This window comes from Equus caballus, chromosome 2 (assembly GCF_041296265.1).
Source record: "Equus caballus isolate H_3958 breed thoroughbred chromosome 2, TB-T2T, whole genome shotgun sequence".
Classification (NCBI taxonomy): Eukaryota; Metazoa; Chordata; class Mammalia; order Perissodactyla; family Equidae; genus Equus; species Equus caballus.
In genome coordinates, this window is record NC_091685.1 from 111,547,941 (window position 1) to 111,565,667 (window position 17,727).

Consider the following 17,727-nt stretch of genomic DNA (forward strand, 5'->3'; position numbering starts at 1 on the left):
AGTTGTTGTGTGAATATCACAGAGCATTATCTGAACAAACTTAGATGGTATAGTCTACTACACACCTAGGCTATAGAGTACTAATCTTTGGGACCACCATTGTATATATGGTCCATCATTGTCCAAAGCTTTGTTACGCAGTATACAGCTGTACAAATATTTTCTCCTGAGAGTTTTATAATTTTAGCTCTTACACAGGTCTATAATCAATTTGGAGTTAATTTTTGTATATCGTATGAGGTAGAGGTCCAAGTTTATTCTTTTCCATGTAGTCACCCAGTTGTCCCAGGACTATGTGTTGAAAAGACCATTTTTTTCCCACTGAATGATCTTTGCACTCGTTAAAAATCAATTGATCATAAATGCCAGGGTTTATTTCTGGACTATCAATTATACTTCATTGATCTATGTTTATCTTTAAGCCAGTATTACACTATCTTGATTACTATGGCTCTGTAGTAAGCCTTTAAATCAATAAGTGTGAATTCTCCAGCTTTGCTGTTTTTTTCAAGATTGCTTCGGCTATTTGGGGTTGGCCTCCATTATTGCTAGTGAGAATTCAGCCTTTAAATGTAGTGTTCTACGGTTGATAACTTTTTCCTCTTGCTTCTTTCAGGATTTCCTCTTTATCTTGGTCTTAAGCAGGTTGACTACGATGTATCCAGGTGTGGATACTTCTTTATTTTTTTTTTTTCCTTGGGGTTTGCTGAGTTTCCTGGATCTGTTAATGTTTTTCACCAAACTTGGGGATTTTTCAGTCATTATTTCTTCAAATATTTTCCCTGACCCTTTTTCTCTCTCCTTTCCCTCTAGGATTCCTAGTACACATATGTTGGTTCACTTAATATTGTTCCACAAATCTCTGAGGCTCTGTTCATTTTTCTTCAAACTGTTTTCATTCTGTACTTTAACATAATAATTTCTATTGATAATATCTTCAAAGGTCACTGATTTTTTTGTTATCTCAAATGTGCTGTTAAGTGCATCTAGAGAATTTTTCATTTCGGTTATTATATATTGTTTCAACCCAAAGTATTCAATTGGTTCTTTTCTTTGTAGTTTCTATTTCTCTACTGAGAACGCATATTTAATAATACATTTTTATATTTTTCTTTAATTCTTTGAACATATTTATAATTAGCTGCTTTTAAGTCTTTGCTATATTCAACATTTGGATCCATTAAAAACCAGTTTCTACTGATTGTTATTTTTCCTGAGTATAGGTTACACTTTCCTGCTTTTTACATATCCTATAACCTCTGGTTGAAACTTAAGACTTTTTCGATAATATATTGCAGCAACTCTGGACTCTGTTTTATTTTTCTAAGGTTGTAGTTTTTAAAAACTTAGCGTGCTTACATTATGAGATCTGTTTTCCCCATGGTGTGCGGCTGCTGTTTTCTCTTCCCAGTTTTTCACTCTTCTTTTTATGTTTTAGCCTGGCTTCCTATGGGTACCCTGTATCTGCACTGCTTATTGATAAACAAATTATTTCCACAGACACTGTGCTCTAACACCTTGATGCTGTAGGGCTCCCAGCTTCTGATCAATGTGTGTGTGTGTGTGCGCGCGCGCAGGGGAGTGTGCTTAATGGTGCAGATAGTTCACTTTCACACCTTCACTCTTTACTAGATTCTCTTGGGTCTTCCTTGTACATGAGTGTAGTTTCTGTCAGGGATATGCAAAGAATTTGTCTCAGCCCTTTCATTTCCAAACTTTACCTGTTAAGTTACGAGTTGATCCACCACTTGCCCCAAGCAGGACTGCAATGTTGGGCCAGCAAAGTCACAGATTTTCCCCATTTGTTCCCCAGGTTTGCCACTTTTAGTTGACAAAGATGCAAATTTTTCATCCTTTGCCCCAAATCAAGTCCAGCCCCCTCTGGCAGCAAATCTGTGTTTGGTGGCATGCTCACTCCGGTAAAACTACAGTTCTTGCCATTCAAACTAGCAGCAACGAAGGAGAGAGAATAGGAACTCCCTCGGGCAAAGATCCACAAACTCCTATTGTTCTTACCTGAAGTTCTAGCAGTTTTTCAAAAATATACACTTTTCAATGTGTTTTCTGCCTTTAGTAAATTTCCAGAATTGAGAAAAGGTGGTTTTTTTGACAATTTTGTCCAGTGTTATACTTGTTTTTATAGAGATGATTTGCAACCTCAAAGAGCTGCCAAAACCAGAAACTGTCTAGATAAGCTTTTATACTCAAAAATGTGTTTACATACACACAAACCTGTAGTTAATACAGTTGCTTTACAGGTTGGGATTACACAGTTTGAGTATTAAGATATGTGTGAAATTAAGAGACTTTCACACAATACTCTATCATTACTGAAACTGAAATTATGTTATCAGAAACCATTTGCATTTAATATTTAATAACTTGATAAAATGGTTCATGTCACATTTTGTCGTATGAAAAAAGCAGGTTAAAAACGTATCCATTATGATCTTAATATTTTAAAATATATATGCACAAAAATATACACTCATACATGACAAGAAAGTGAAATAAAATGCTTACATTAAAAGACTAATAAGGGTTATATTTGAATAGCAGGTGGAATAACCAATAATATTCTTCCTCTTATTTTAAAAAAATTGCCAAATTCTCTACTTAAGCATGCATTATGTTAGTAATACTAAAAAAGAATAAATATTTTTAAAGAGAGAAAAAGGCTATCTATATCACCTACTTAGGCTCAAATCACATGCTGAAATTCAAGCTGTTTCACAGTTAATTCATATGGATAGCTTAAAGTATTATTACAGAATGCTTGACTTCTATAGGTAGCATAGTTAATATCATATACAGAAAAAATTTTATTACCATCTTGTTCTTCTGGGTGCGACAGCAGGTTTTGAGCAATACTGTCAAACTAAGCACACAACATACTGAGGTAGCTACTTTAAGTGTTGACATTTATTTATATAACCAATTTCTGGCATATTCATTTAAAAATTAATTTTACCACTACATGGCACTATCTTATATTCAGGAACTATTCAACTTTTGGTATGTATCATCATCAGAAGTACCACATTATCGTTGTCTTAAATTTTATGATCAACTCTATTCCTTTAAGGACTTACCTTAGCTGCATGATATGTACTAGCTTCAAGCAAATCTTCTTTTTTAGCTTCTTTGGCAAGCAGATTAAATCGATTTAACATTGCAGCCTTACAAAGCCGACTTGCCATTGACATACCACTTTTAAATGGGGAACTAAACCAGAAAAGAATGAAACATTCACTAATCATTATTCAATGATTTATGCTGGAAGTTGCAAGGATTAAAATCAACAAACAATAGTTCTACCAGGGACTGACTGGAAGAGGGCACAGAAATATTTTCTGGGATGATGAAAATGCCCAACATTTTGACTGAAGTGGTAGTTACAGAGGTATATACATATATCATAACTCAAGAAATTGTACAATGTATTCAACTGTATGCAAATTTTAACTCACTAGAAAAAGTAAAATATACATACCTCACCACCCTTCATATATGCATGTGTGTATGTACGCATACATAGATATATACTACTTCTATGTTTTTAATAAAAGTGGGTCCACAGATGAAGAACTTTTTTGCTACTGTACCTCTTTCCCTTCATTATACCTTTTTATTAGTTTGGCAATTACAAAGATTGCCAAAATCCTTCAATTCTGTCTCCATCCTCTTTACAACGTGACTTTTCATATTCTCCCCATCAATAACTGCAGTTGATGTTTCCTCTCCTTGAATTTGGACCGGCTTTGTGACTTGTTTTGGCTAACAGAACAATGTGCTAGTTCTGAGCCTCAGGCTCAAGAAGCTTTGCGTTCTCATTCTCTTATCTCACCTTTGCCATGTGAGCTAGCTGGGACTAGTCTACTAGATGACGGGAGAACACGTGGACCAGAGCCCAGCTGTCTCTCTAAGATCAGCCAAGGTGACCTTCGGCTGAATCCCGACACGGGGGGAGCCCAACCAAATCCAGCGCAGTTGACCCAAGGACTTGTGAGCAGTAATAAAGGGTTGTTTTGAGCCACTAAATTTTTTGTATTTTTTTTTTCTTTTTTGAGGAAGATTAGCTCTGAGCTAACAGCCGCTGCCAATCCTCCTCTTTTTGCTGAGGAAGACGTGCCCTGAGCTAACATCCGTGCCCATTTTCCTCTACTTTATATGTGGGATGGCTGCCACAGCATAGCTTGATAAGCGGTGTGTAGGTTCGAGCCAGGATCCGAACTGGGGAACTGTGGGCCAGCGCAGCAGTGTGTGCGAACTTAACTGCTTTGCTTCTGGGGCAGCCTCATTAAGCCACTAAGTGTTGAGGTAGTTTATATGCAGCAATAGTTAACACACATTCCTGTGTATGAAGCCTACTGATCTCTATATATTAATTTTCCACCATGATACCTTTTGTTGTGGTAGTTTTTCAGATGATTCTTTTGGGTTTTTCTGGTATAAAACGATACCATATGCAGAGAGTGGTAATTTTACCTCCTCCTTTCCAATATTTTATCTCTCTCATTTCTTTCATCTAAATGCATTAAGTAAAGTGTCAAATAACAGTAAACAATCATGTCTCGTTTTGGATGTTAGTGGAAAGGCCTCTAGATTTCATCATCAATCATGATAATACTTTTAAAGTAATAAAGATACATTTTATCCTTAACAAAAATATCTAAATATTCCTTTTCTACTGAGTATCCTTATTAGAATAGCTGTAGAGAGGTACTATGTGCCTTCTTAGAATTTACAGAGATGAATATATGGTGTTTTCCCTATACCAACTGATATGACAAATTACATTATTGAGAGTTTCTAATCTGGTATTATTTCTATGTTACTATCCTCACATTCCTATTATTTTAAAGTGCTGGTAGATTCTGCTCCCTAATATTTTATTGAGCAATTTTGCTTGGATATAAAAGTGAGCTTGGTCTGTAACTTTTGGGGAGGGGCAACAATCTTCTATCAAGTTTAAGTATCAATGATACACTTGCTTCATAAAAGCATTTGGATGTTTTCCATCTTTTTAGATAGCATTGGAAGTTTCTGCTATTTAAAGGTTTATAAAATTCCTCTGAACCACCTCAGAATGGTACTTTGAGAAAGAGGGCACTTTCTTGATAATTTTCTCATGAAAGTAATCTGTTTAGATTTTTCCCTCTTCTATACCAGTTTTAGAAATTTTTTTTCTAGAAATTTATGATTTAATCCAGGTTTTCAAACAATATTTGCATGGCTGAGCAAAGAAGTTTCTTATGATTCTTTTAATTTTTTCTGTTTCTGAGTAATGACTCCCTTATCATTTATTATATGAGATTAGCTAGTGATATTTTTTCACAGAATTAGCTTTTTATGGTTACTTTTAACTTTTTTTAGCTCTTTAATTTACATTTCTAGTTTTATTAATTTCTTCATTCTGCCTAATTTATTTCCATTATTTGTTGATATAAGCATTTTAAAAATTGATTTTTCCATTCAGCTTTGTTTTAGCTGTATTTCTTACAAGTTCTGACATGTAATGCTTTCAATATCTTTGTTTTCTAAATATTATGCAATTTCATTTTGTATTTCCCCTGTGAGTCAAAAGTTAGAGAACTTTTTTCCCTAGTAAAAGAAGTTTCTAGTATTCTGATTTTGTTACAGTTTTATTGCACCACACTCAGAAAATACTGCACACATTGTTTCTATGTTATAAAATTTGAGATTTTCTTTGTGGCCGAACAGATGGACAGTTTTTGTCAACATTCTGTAAGTTCTTGAAAAGTAGGTTTATTTTATATTTTTATGGTGCAGAGTTTTAAATAATCAAATCCACCTTACTATTATTTAAAACTGCTATATTCTTGCTTATTGTTTTGTCTACTTGACCTACCATGAAATGAAAGAGGTGCATTACTGTTTCAACTAGCAGTCAATTCCTAGTTTTCCTCTTATCTTCCATTTCTCCTTTATGAATGTTGATACTATGTTGTTCGTTGCACAGATATTCATAACTGTTCTGTCTTGTGAATTACACTTTATATTGCTAAAGTGTCCTATGCCTTACGTGATGTTTTGGGGCTGAATTACACCTTGTCTAATATTTATATCACAATCGTTTTGTTTGTAATCATCTGGAAAGCATCTAGCCATAAGAAATGAGTTAAGCTCATTTTATATTTATTAATTTCATCTCTGTTTTGCTATTATGTTTTCAGTAAACAGTTTTTTATTCTTTCACAGAATATGTTTTGTTTATATGTGTGAGTTAGTCTATTAAGAGTGATATACTTCTTTATGCTGATTCAAAGCATAAATAGTATGATTCATCTTAGCTGAAATAATCAATAGCATGCTTGCCAAGCTCATACCAAGAAACTTTTGTATGTAGTCTTAATTTAAATCCATCTTCACAAAGAAAGCAAATTTAAGCATTTAAACTTTCATCATCATTCATTACTTCATTATAAACGTAGGTTCACACAAAAAGAAGAGTTTCAGTTTTACCTGATAATCAATAGCAGGGATATTACAAAGAAATGTGTAAAAGGCATAGTGTATTATGGTTAAGACCAAGGGCTTTGGAAATGAAATGTCCAGAAGAGAATCCTAATTGTGTCACTTACTACTTTGGTGACTTTAAGCAAGATATTTAACCTCAGTGTGAAACTCAGTTTCTTTATCTGTAAAGAACAATACCACCTAACCTACAGGGTTACTATAAGAAGGCACTGTAACATAGTACAGTAGTTCTCACACTTAAGTGTTCATAAATAATACCTGGGAGACTCCAATGCTAATGGTCATGAAATGACACTTGGAGAAACATATGTTCTCGAGACTGATTTTGAACACTGGCTCCACCATTTACTATGTAATTTCAGTAAGTTACGTACCTTCTTCAGGCCTGTTTCCTTGTCAGGAAAAAAATTTTTTAAATTAGTACAATTCCTACAGCACAATTGCACTCAATTAGTGGTAACTATTATTACTGTTGTTCAGAATTCAAAAAACTGTATCCAAAAAAAGTTAGAATAAAAAAATTCTATTAAAATGTATTCTTTTCCTTAAGTAGTATGTGATTTTTAAAGAAATTAGTAATGCTAACCTTTTAGTGATCTTCCCACTTAGGCCATCCACAATCTCCAAAGAAATGTCCCCTTGTGCCCAATTTAGACTTAGGGATTTATACTCCAAGTTTGTCTGAAGTGAATATGCAGAAGGTACTAAACTAATATGAGGCCTGTTGACCAAGTAAAACATTGGAAGTTTTGAAGTGAGTGCATCATCAACACGTTGCTTGATAGCGATTTCTAAGCCTCTAGTATCACTGCAATTCCCATCACCTAGAAAGCAAAAACACAACACTCAGAAGTTCAATATCAAGACTATATCAAAAGAAAAAAATGATTGGAAATAGTCGAAAGCCCATTTCTTCATCCTTTATCTTGCAACCTTCCCCTTCCTACTTTTACTCTCTTAGCAGCTACTTCTATATTCTTTGCCAGAAGCAAGACAAGGTAATGACAATCAGAATTTCAATTCAAAAAAGAATCTTCTACGGAAAATAATGAATTGACATTCCAGTGAATAAAAGCAAAGAGCCAGAGTTGACCGAGAAAGAAACTGGTAGGTTTTAGAGGCTTCTGCCAGAGTAAATTGGCTCATTCTATCTTCATTTCTCAGACTACAGCAAAAAACCAGAACATAACACAGCAGATAAATGTGGCTGAGAAATAGTTGGTGAAAGTAAGTTATTTTCCTACATCTGAGGGCCACAAATTACAACTGTTCTAGTACCACAATGTTCCAGTTTCACAACACAAAGTAATTCAAAGAATGACCATTTCTGGTTAAAACTGTGGCCAATACCAAAAGCTTTGAGTTCTCAGTTAAAATAACTGTTGAAGAAGGGAGCTCAAAAAGATGCAATGTCATTATCATAAAATAATGGGCTGCATCAAACTTTAAAAAGAAGTTAGAGAACAGTCATTCCTATTTAAAAATTAATAATTCAAAATCAGTTCTCTTCCCTCCTTAGGAGAGTCAGAGGTTCTCACAATAAAAGAATCTTTATATACCATAAGACACATTTAACAAAGTTTTGTTTCTACACATCATTAGAATTGTTGAGACAGCTACTGAGCTTACATTTATCATGACTATTTGGGAACCAGAAAATGAGGTAAAAGAAGATGAGTTGCTTTTGACATCCTTTTTTCTAAGCATCCTTCGAATGTTCCAAATCAAGAGATATCAATAAGTGAAGGCTACTTATATTAAAGATATACTTGGGCACTGAAAAAAAGTTGGGAAGAAACAGGGTCTGTAGAATAGTCACTGTATCTATAATGAACAGAAGACATGGATTCAAAAGAAAATGTTATGTATTTATTACAAACTGTGTTATAGACTAAATGTGTCCCTATAAAATTCATATGCTGAAACCTAACCCCCACCGTGATGGTACTTGGAGGTGGGGCCTTTGCAAGGTGATTAGGTCATAATGGGATTGGTACCCTTATAAAAGAGACCCTCACCCCTTCTACCATATGAGGACACAGTGAGAAGACGGTCATCTGTGAACCAAGAAATGGGACTAGACCCTGAATCTGTCAGCATCTTGATCTTGGGCCTCCCAGCTTCCAGAAATGTGAGAACTAAATGCTGTTTAAGGCACCCAGTCAATGGTATTTTTTTTGTAGCAACCCAGACAGACTAAGACATACTGTAGTAAGATAATGAGACACTGGTTGTGCCTAAAATAGCAAGACACATTTGGAAAAAGAAAAAAATCCTCCAAGTCAAAATCCACGTAAGATTTCTTAAACATCAAATTGTTTCACCTAGATGTTTTAATGGGGTAGTATAAAAGCTAATTTAATGAAAAAAATAAGTATATTAATATTTTCTTAGAAACTTTATTTTTGGCCTTTATATACGTATGCTTCTCTTGAGGCTAAACCTTGTTCCTGGAAAATTATATCTGTAAAATTATGTCATATAATTGGTAAATTTTTATTTGATTCATTCAAAATAATATGAAATAATAACATGAAAATCAAAGTTTAAAGTCAAAGGTTAAATCTAATCAAAGATTACAGCAGACCTGATCTGACAGGTTTTCATAGAGCAAAGATCTCAGGAGCTTAGTCCACCATAAGCGTAATCTAAGTCAACAGAAATGGTTGCTTTAACAGCTAATACAAACTAAGTCTGCATTAATAAAAATACAGTGTCTAGATCAAAGAATACAACATTATTAAAGAACTATACACTGGTCATACCAAATCTGGAACATCATAGTCTGAGGGATTACATTTTAACACCATCACCCACATACTACAGAACATCTGGAGAAAACAAATTATGTTCCTGTGAAACACAACTGATGTCCGGACAGGAGAAGACATAAAAGGCAGGAAGCATCTTGTCTTTGTATTCCAAATCCTCATTCTGTATTTTATGCAAATGGTGCCCCTGAGAGTTACGTAATAGTGCACAGCCCCTAGCATACAGTAGGTATGATGAAAAAGGAATATAAAAGATTAGATTATCAGAGAGCAGTAATTACCAATCCTGGATGTACATTAGAATCACTAGGGATTAAGATATTTAATACCAGTACCATTCCCATATTATTTTAAAAGCTTCTCAGGAGAGCCTAATGTGCAACAAGAGTAAAAAATAAAAGATAAAATTTATTTTTCAAGTGTTCCAGGCAGCAGAATTAAGTAGAAAAATAAAAGCACTTTCAAAACTAAAACATGCTGACTCAAAGCATTTATTCATGGAACACTTACTGACCTCCTAGTACAAACCAGCCCAAGAGGAGGAAGGAAAAGCACCTGTTTCAGGAGTGTCAAGTTTAACAGACATAGCAGAGGTTCTAGTCACTGGCTATGCTCAAAGCTCTCAAAACTCAATTTAATACAAACAGCAGCGGCATGAGAAGTTACACAAACTGAGTTTGAATCCAGGCTCTCCCAAGAGGCAAACTGAATGATTTGGGGTAAGTATTTTGTTAAAATTCTGAACCTCACATTACTGATCTGAAAAAAAATGGAAAGGAATGAATAACAGAATCTCTAAGGTTGTCAAATGCTTCTTAAAAGTCCCATGAACTATGTTTAAAATAGATTCCTTTACTAGGAGGAAATCACCATTTGGTATTCTCTACAATCCAACTGTACAATTCAAATGAGCATGCAAAAAGAACTCCTGGATGGAAATATCTCTGGACAAACATTGATGAAGTATTTAGACAGACGACCTTATCTTAATGGGATACTAAATTCACAAAATATACCTTAAAAAGCTTGAAAATGAATATAAGCCCAGCTATTTTTTAATATCCAAAGAATTTTTTACCAGATTGCTCTGTATTATTTTCTATGCAAATAATAGTAAATGCCTTTTTAAATGCAAGCCTAAGAATTTTTCTTAAAAAAGAAAAAGAGTACTTCCATAAAATGACAAAATGAATATCTGAGAACATCTGTAGAAAAACTTGTTTCTGTAAACTTCTTGGAAAGTTAAATCAAGTCTTAAAATACAATACTCTCTCCATTTGTAACTGATCTATTAAATTAACTTAGGTTTTTAAGAATCAAAGAACTGCAAAAGATTTCACAAGACTTAAGAGTAAAGGGGACAAAGTCATTATCATCCAAGAATTAGATTTAATCTGTACTGTCACTCAGCACAGCATTAAGGGCAGCAACTTTCCTAAATGAGGAGGATTTTTTTTTTTAACTGGAGTTATTCAATTAATGGGATAGACTGCCTTTAAATCCTATACTCCACATTACTGGATGCTTTATCAGAAATGGTATAAATAAGAGTTTGTATATTAAGCAAGAAGCTGTACTAGATGACCAATAAAGTTCCAGGAACTCTTGAGATGTTTTTAGCTGTCCAAATCACATTCTTTTAGTGTACACACACTTTATATGAGTATTTCTCAAAGTGAGCCTTTCACATCATCTGTATCAGAATGACCTGGTGGTACTCTTTTAAAATGTATGTTCCTGGGCCTCAAACCTCCTATCCCCCAACATAACAGTAAAGATCTTAAGAGGTCCAGAAATTTGGAGTTTTTACAAACAAACAGACTAAAATCGTTCAGGTTATACCAGACAGAACACCAATCAATTAGCTTTAGATGTGTCCCACAAAGATGTGAAGGAAGACAGAAGAAGCAATTCTACAAAGTCTTACAGTGTTTTTATTGCTACCTAGCGCTCCCCCTGGGTAGGTATGAGATGACAGTCAAAATGATGAGATCTAATTTTTAAACCCCTGTTCCAAATCACTAAATACTAAATAATTTTAAAAGAATCAATATCTATCCATTTAAGAAACTAAATACAGTATAGAGTTATGTCATGCAAATGACAAATTTTAAAATCTCTCTCTTCACAATACTCAAAGAAAGCCTGGCATGTTAAAGCATTGATTCTACAGAAAGCACAGATATTTCTTAGATACTTTATAGACATTTATCAAGAACAAAAATAACCTTTGCTAGCAGATTGAGAAAAGTGTGAAGTGTCTGAGAGAGAGTATCTGAAGTGACTAAAAGAAAACATGGTAAAAAAGAACTTTATTAACCAAATTAAATCTAAGAAATGTATCATCTATAAGAATATATATTTTGAAAAAGCAGAGTCGGAAATAATCACTTCTGAGAGTATGAGTAAACAGGCATTCTTATATATTGCTGGTGGGAGTGTGATTTGAAGGGTAACTTGGTAATATTTTTCAAAATTGCAAATTCATACATCTTCGACCTCCAATTCTATTTTCAGGAATTCACCTTATATACTTTTACATGTATGAATAACAAATGTAAAAAGGTCATTCACTGTAGCATTTTGGCAGCTGCAAAAGATTAGAAACAATCTGAAAATCCCATCAGGTCTTGTGTCAAGATGTCGGCGTAGGTAGACTCTGAACTGACCTCCGCCCATGAACACAACCAAGCTACAACTGTTCTTGGAACAATTACCCCTGAGAGAGAACTGAAAACTGGATAAAAAGAACCCCTGCATCAAGGGACAGCCCTGACTGAGGTGGAAGAGGCAGAAATTCCTTCTGGAGAGGAAAAAAGCCACCTTTGCAAGCCACAGCACTTCACAGCTGACCAGAAGCAACCCTAAGCTACACAGCCTTCCCTGGAGGAGCGGGGGACCCAAGCAAGGGAATGTTACCACTAAGAGCATCCTGCAGACTGTACAACTGAGATGAGTGTCATAATATCTGGCTTTGCTGGCTATTAACTACAACGGGGGACACCCCTAGAAAAGCTATTGGACATAAGTGGGCAAAAAACCCAGCTCTTAAAGGGCCCACACACAAATTCACCCATTTCAGAAAGCAACCTAAAACAACAAGAAAGGTGCACAGTCCTTTGGTGAAGAGAGACTCACTTGATAAGCTACTGATGCATCTCAGTGAGAGGTAAGACCTTTCCAGGGACTGAGACACTGGTGGCAGCCATTATTGTGACCTAGTACAGGCGTGCTGACACAAATGCTGGCAGACACCACTGGAGTTCTTCTCCTGGCCTTTTAGCCCAGGGTCTGCCCCATCCACTAGAGCACCGATTTAATCCAGCTCAGCCAGGGCAGGCAGCCTGCTGTAGGGACTGGCCCCACCCAACAGCAAGCCCTCAGGCAATTTGTCAGCCTGCACAGACTGGGTGCCTCGATGCTCTGCAGGCAGGTGAGTGAGTCCACCTCTGTGGGGCAGGGCATGCGTGAGAAGTGGGTGGAGTGGGTGGGGCATTGGTGGAGTGTGTGGGGCTTCTGCAGTGGGGTGACTGGGTACACTCCAGGGGGTCAGGAAGTGTGCATGGGACAGGACTGTGTTGACGTGTATGTGGACCTGTGGAGGGTGCCGCTGATCAGTGACAGAAGACCTGTGCTTCACAAACAGCCACATAGGGGACCAGCCCCACCTTCCAAAGCCTGAAACAATTGGGTACTCCCATGCCTGGGGCCAGCTCCACTCAGCTGCAAGCCTGAGAGAGCTGACAACAGCCGTGTAGGCCAGAGCCCTACAGCAATTGTAAGCCCCTGAGCCTAGGAACCAGCCACGCTGAGGGCCTACTCACTTAGAAAAACTTCAACAGGAATGTGCTATTAGACCTTGTAGCCAACAGTGCTGGGGCTCCCCAAACCTGATAAACTGACTAAAGGGTCCACAGCAGCCCCACACAACTGAGCATTACAACCAGCCAGCCAGGGGGACAGCCTACGTTCCTTAGACACCTGCAGCAAGAGCAACCCTGCCACAACAGAAAGATACATGTACCCACACAGGGGTCACTCTGGGAACATTTTGAACTAGTGATGAGAGAGAAGCACACTGCTGGGCCTTAAAAGGCATCTCTTACATAAGGCCCCTTCTCTAAGATCAGGAGACACAGCTGACCCACCTAATACATAGATATAAGCACAGAGAAAGAGGCAAAATGAGGAGGCAAAGGAATATGTTCCAAGTAAGGGAATGAACAGGACAAAACCCCAGAAAAAGAACGAAATGAAACAGAAATAATCTACCTGACAAAGAGGTCAAACAAAAAGTCATACAGATGCTCACTGATCTTGGGAGAAGAAGGGATGAACACAGTGAGAATGTCAACAAACAACCGGAAAATGTAAAAAAGAACCAATGAGAAACGAAGAATACTGGAAATGAAAAATTCACTACAGGGACTCAGTAGCAGAGTAGATGATACAGAAGAATGGATCAGCGAGCTGGACAAAAGACTAGAGGAAATCACTCAAGCTGAACAGATAAAAGAAAAAAGACAAAAAGAATGAGAATAGTCTAAGGGAACTCTGGGACAACATCAAGCACACTAACATTCGTATTATAGATGTCCCAGAAGCAGAAGAGAAAGACAAAGGGGCAGACAATCTATTTGAAGAAATAACAGCTGAAAAACTTTCCTAACCTAAGGAAATAAACATCTAAATACAGGAAGCACAGAATGCACCAAACAAGATAAACCCAAAGAGGCCCACACCAAGAGACATTGTAAACAAAATGTCCAAAATTAAAGATAAAGAGAGAATCCTAAAAGCCACGAGAGAAAGGCAACAAGTGACATACAAAGGAAACCCCATAAGGTTATCAGCTGACTTCTCAGCCAAAACCTTATAGGCTAGAAAGGTGTGGCATGCTATATTTAAAATGCTGAAAGGAAAAAACCTACAGTCAAGAATACCCTACCCAGCAAGGTTATCATTCAGAATGGAAGGAGAGATAAAGAGTTTCACAGAAAAGAAAAAATTAAAGGAGTTTAGCACCAAGAAACCAGTTTTACATGAAATGGTAAAGGGACTTATTTAAGTGGGAAAGAGAAGACCACAAATAGGACTAAGAAAATTATCAAAAAAAAAAAAAAAGCAATAAAATCACTGACAAAGGCAAAAATACAGGAAAGACAGTAGATCAACCACCTATGAAGATAATATGGAGGTCAAAAGACAAAAGTACTAAAATTACCTATTTCAATGATAAGAGGGTAATGGATACACACACACAAAATAAGAGGTTAGATGTGATATCAAAAACACAATGTGGAAGGAAGGGAGCAATAGAGCACAGCTTTTAGAAAGAGGTCAAACTAAAGAGACCATCAACCTAATCTAGATTGCTATACACATAGATTATTATATATGAACCTCATGGTAATCAAACCCAAAAACCTATAATAAATACAGTAATAATTAAGAGAAAGGAACCCAAACATAATACTATAGAAAGCCATCAAACCACAAGGGAAGAGAGTAAAAGAAGAAAGGAACAGAGAAGAACTACTAAAACACCCAGGAAAAAAGTAACAAAATAGCAGTAAGTACATATTTATCAATAGCTACTTTAAATGTCAATGGACTAAATGCTCCAATCAAAAGGCATAGGGTAGCCGACTGGATAAAAAAAGAAGACTCATATATATGTTGCATACACGAGATGCACTTCAGACCTAAAGACACTCACAAACTGAAAGCAAAAGGATGTTAAAAGATACTCCATGCAAATGGCAAAGAAAAGAAAGGTGGAGCAGCAATACTTATATCAGACAAAATACTTTAAAATAAAAACTGTAAGAAGAGACAAGAGCACTACATAATGATAAAGGGAACAATCCAACAAAAGGATATAACACTTGTAAATATCTACGCATTCAAAAAAGGATACCTAAATATACAAAGCAATTATTAACAGACATAAAAAGAGAAATAGACAGTAACACAATAATAGTAGGGGACTTTAACACTCCACTTAAACCAATCAATAAATCATCCAAACAGAAGATCAATAAGGAAACACTGGCCTTAAACAACACATTAGACCAGAGGGACTGAGCAGATATACATAGAACATTCCATCCAAAAACCACAGAAAACCCTTTCTTTTCAAATGCAATGGAACATTCTCCAGGATTGATCAGATATTAGGCCACAAAACAAGTCTCAATGAATTTAAGAAGGCTGAAATAATACCAAGCATCTTTTCTGACCACAAAGATATGACACAAGAAATCGACTACAGAAAGAAAATCTGAAAAGCCACAAATATGTGAAGATTAAACAAAATGCTACTGAACAACCATTGGGTCAATGAAGAAATCAAATGAGAAATCAAAAAATATCTGGAGACAAATGAAAATGCGACATGACAAAATCTATGGGATACAATAAAGGTGGTTCTAAAAGGGAAGTTTATAGCAATTCAGGCCTACCTCAACAAACAAGAAAAATCCTAAATAAACAATCTTAACACTGTACCTAAAGGAAATGGAAAAGTAAGAACTCCAAAATCAGCAGAAGGAAGGAAATAATAAAAATCAGAGCAGAAATAAATGAAATACTAAAAAAAAAAAGAAAAAATGAAATCAAGAGCTGGTTCTTTAAAAAGATAACCAAAATTGACAAACCTTTAGCTAGACTCACCAAGAAAAAAAGACAGAAGGCTCAAACAAATAAAATCAGAAAGGAAAGAGGAGAAATTACAATTGACATCTCAGAAATAAAAAAGATTAAAAGAGAATACTATGAGAAACTATATGCCAACAAATTGGATATCTAGAAGAAATGGATAAATTCTTAGAATCATACAACCTTCCAAAACTGAATGAAGAAGAAATAGAGAATTTGAATAGACCAATCACCAGTAAGGATATCAAAACAGTAATCAAAAACCTCCCCAAAAATAAAAGTCCAGGACTAGATGGCTTCCCTGGCAAATTCTACCAAATATTCAAAGACTTAATACCTATTCTTCTCAAACTCCTCCAAAAAACTGAAGAGGCGGAGAAGCTTCCTAAATCATTCTACTAAGCCAACATTACCCAGACACCAAAATCAGACAAGGACATCACAAAAAGAGAAAATTACCAGCCAATATCACTGATGAACATTGATGCAAAAATCCTCAACAAAACACTAGCAAATCAAATACAACAATACATTAAAAAGATCATACACCTTGATCAAGTGGGATTTATTTCAGGGATGCAGGAATGGTTCAACACCTGCAAATCAATCAATGTGATACACACATTAACAAAATGAAGAAAGAAATTACAAGATTATCTTAACAGATGCAGAGAAAGCATTTGGCAAGATATAGCATCCATTTATGATAAAAACTCTGAATAAAATAGGTACAGAAGGAAAGTACCTGAACATAATAAAGGCCATGTGTGACAAACCCACAGCTAATATCATTTTCAATGGGGAAAAACTGAAAGCTATCCCTCTAAGAATAGGAACAGACAAGGATGCCCACTTTCACCACTCTTATTTAATGTAGTATTGGATTGCCAGAGCAATCAGACAAGAAAAATAAAATGGATCCAAATTGGAAAGGAAGAAGTGAAACTGTCACTATGTGCAGAGGAAATGATTTTATATTTAGAATACTCTAAAGAATCCACCAAAGAAGCTTAAACAAATATGGTCAATTTGCAGGATACAAAAATCAATATACAAAAACTAGTTGCATTTTTATACACTAACAACAAAACAGAAGAAAGAGAAATTAAGAATACCATCCCATTTACAATTACAAAAGAATAAAACATCTAGGAATAAACTGAACCAAAGAGGTGAAAGATCTGTACACTGAAAACATTGTTGAAAGAAATTGAAGACAACACAAAGAAAGGAAAGATATTCTCTGCTCTTGGATTGGAAGAATATAGTTAAAAGGTCCATACTTCCTAAAGTAATCTACAGATTCAATGCAATCCTTATCAAAGTTCCAACAACATTTTTCACAGAAACAGAACCAAGAATCCTAAAATTTATATGGAACAACAAAAGACCCCAAAGAGCCAAAAGAATCATGAGAAAAAAGAACAAAGCTGGAGGTATCACACTTCCTGATTTCAAAATATACTACAAAGCTATAGTAAGCAAAACAGCATGGTACTAGCACAAAAACAGACACAGAGATCAGTGGAACAGAATCAAGAGCCCAGAAAGAAACCCATACATCTATGGAAAGCTAATCTTCGACAAGGGAGCCAAGAACATACAAAGGAGAAAGCAAAGTCTCTTCAACAAATGGCATCGGGAAAACTGGACAGCCACAGGCAAAAGAATAGAAGTAGACCACTATCTTACACCATACACAAAAATTAACTCAAAATGGATTAAAGACTTGAATGTAAGACTTCTTCTAGAAGAAACTATATGTAGTACACTCTTTGACAGTGGTCTTAACAGC

At 35.7% G+C, this 17,727-nt stretch overlaps 1 protein-coding gene across 1 annotated transcript in view; it reads right to left on the reverse strand.

Annotated features, from left to right (window-relative positions):
- ADAD1 (adenosine deaminase domain containing 1) overlaps positions 1-17,727 on the reverse strand; it is a 50,327-nt gene that overhangs the window by 8,040 nt on the left and 24,560 nt on the right. Inside the window, exons 10-11 of the mRNA XM_001503028.7 lie at positions 7,088-7,325; positions 3,093-3,225 (exon numbers count right to left, since the gene is read on the reverse strand). Coding sequence (XP_001503078.1) covers positions 3,093-3,225; positions 7,088-7,325 — 371 coding nt within the window. The remainder of the gene's footprint in view (positions 1-3,092; positions 3,226-7,087; positions 7,326-17,727) is intronic.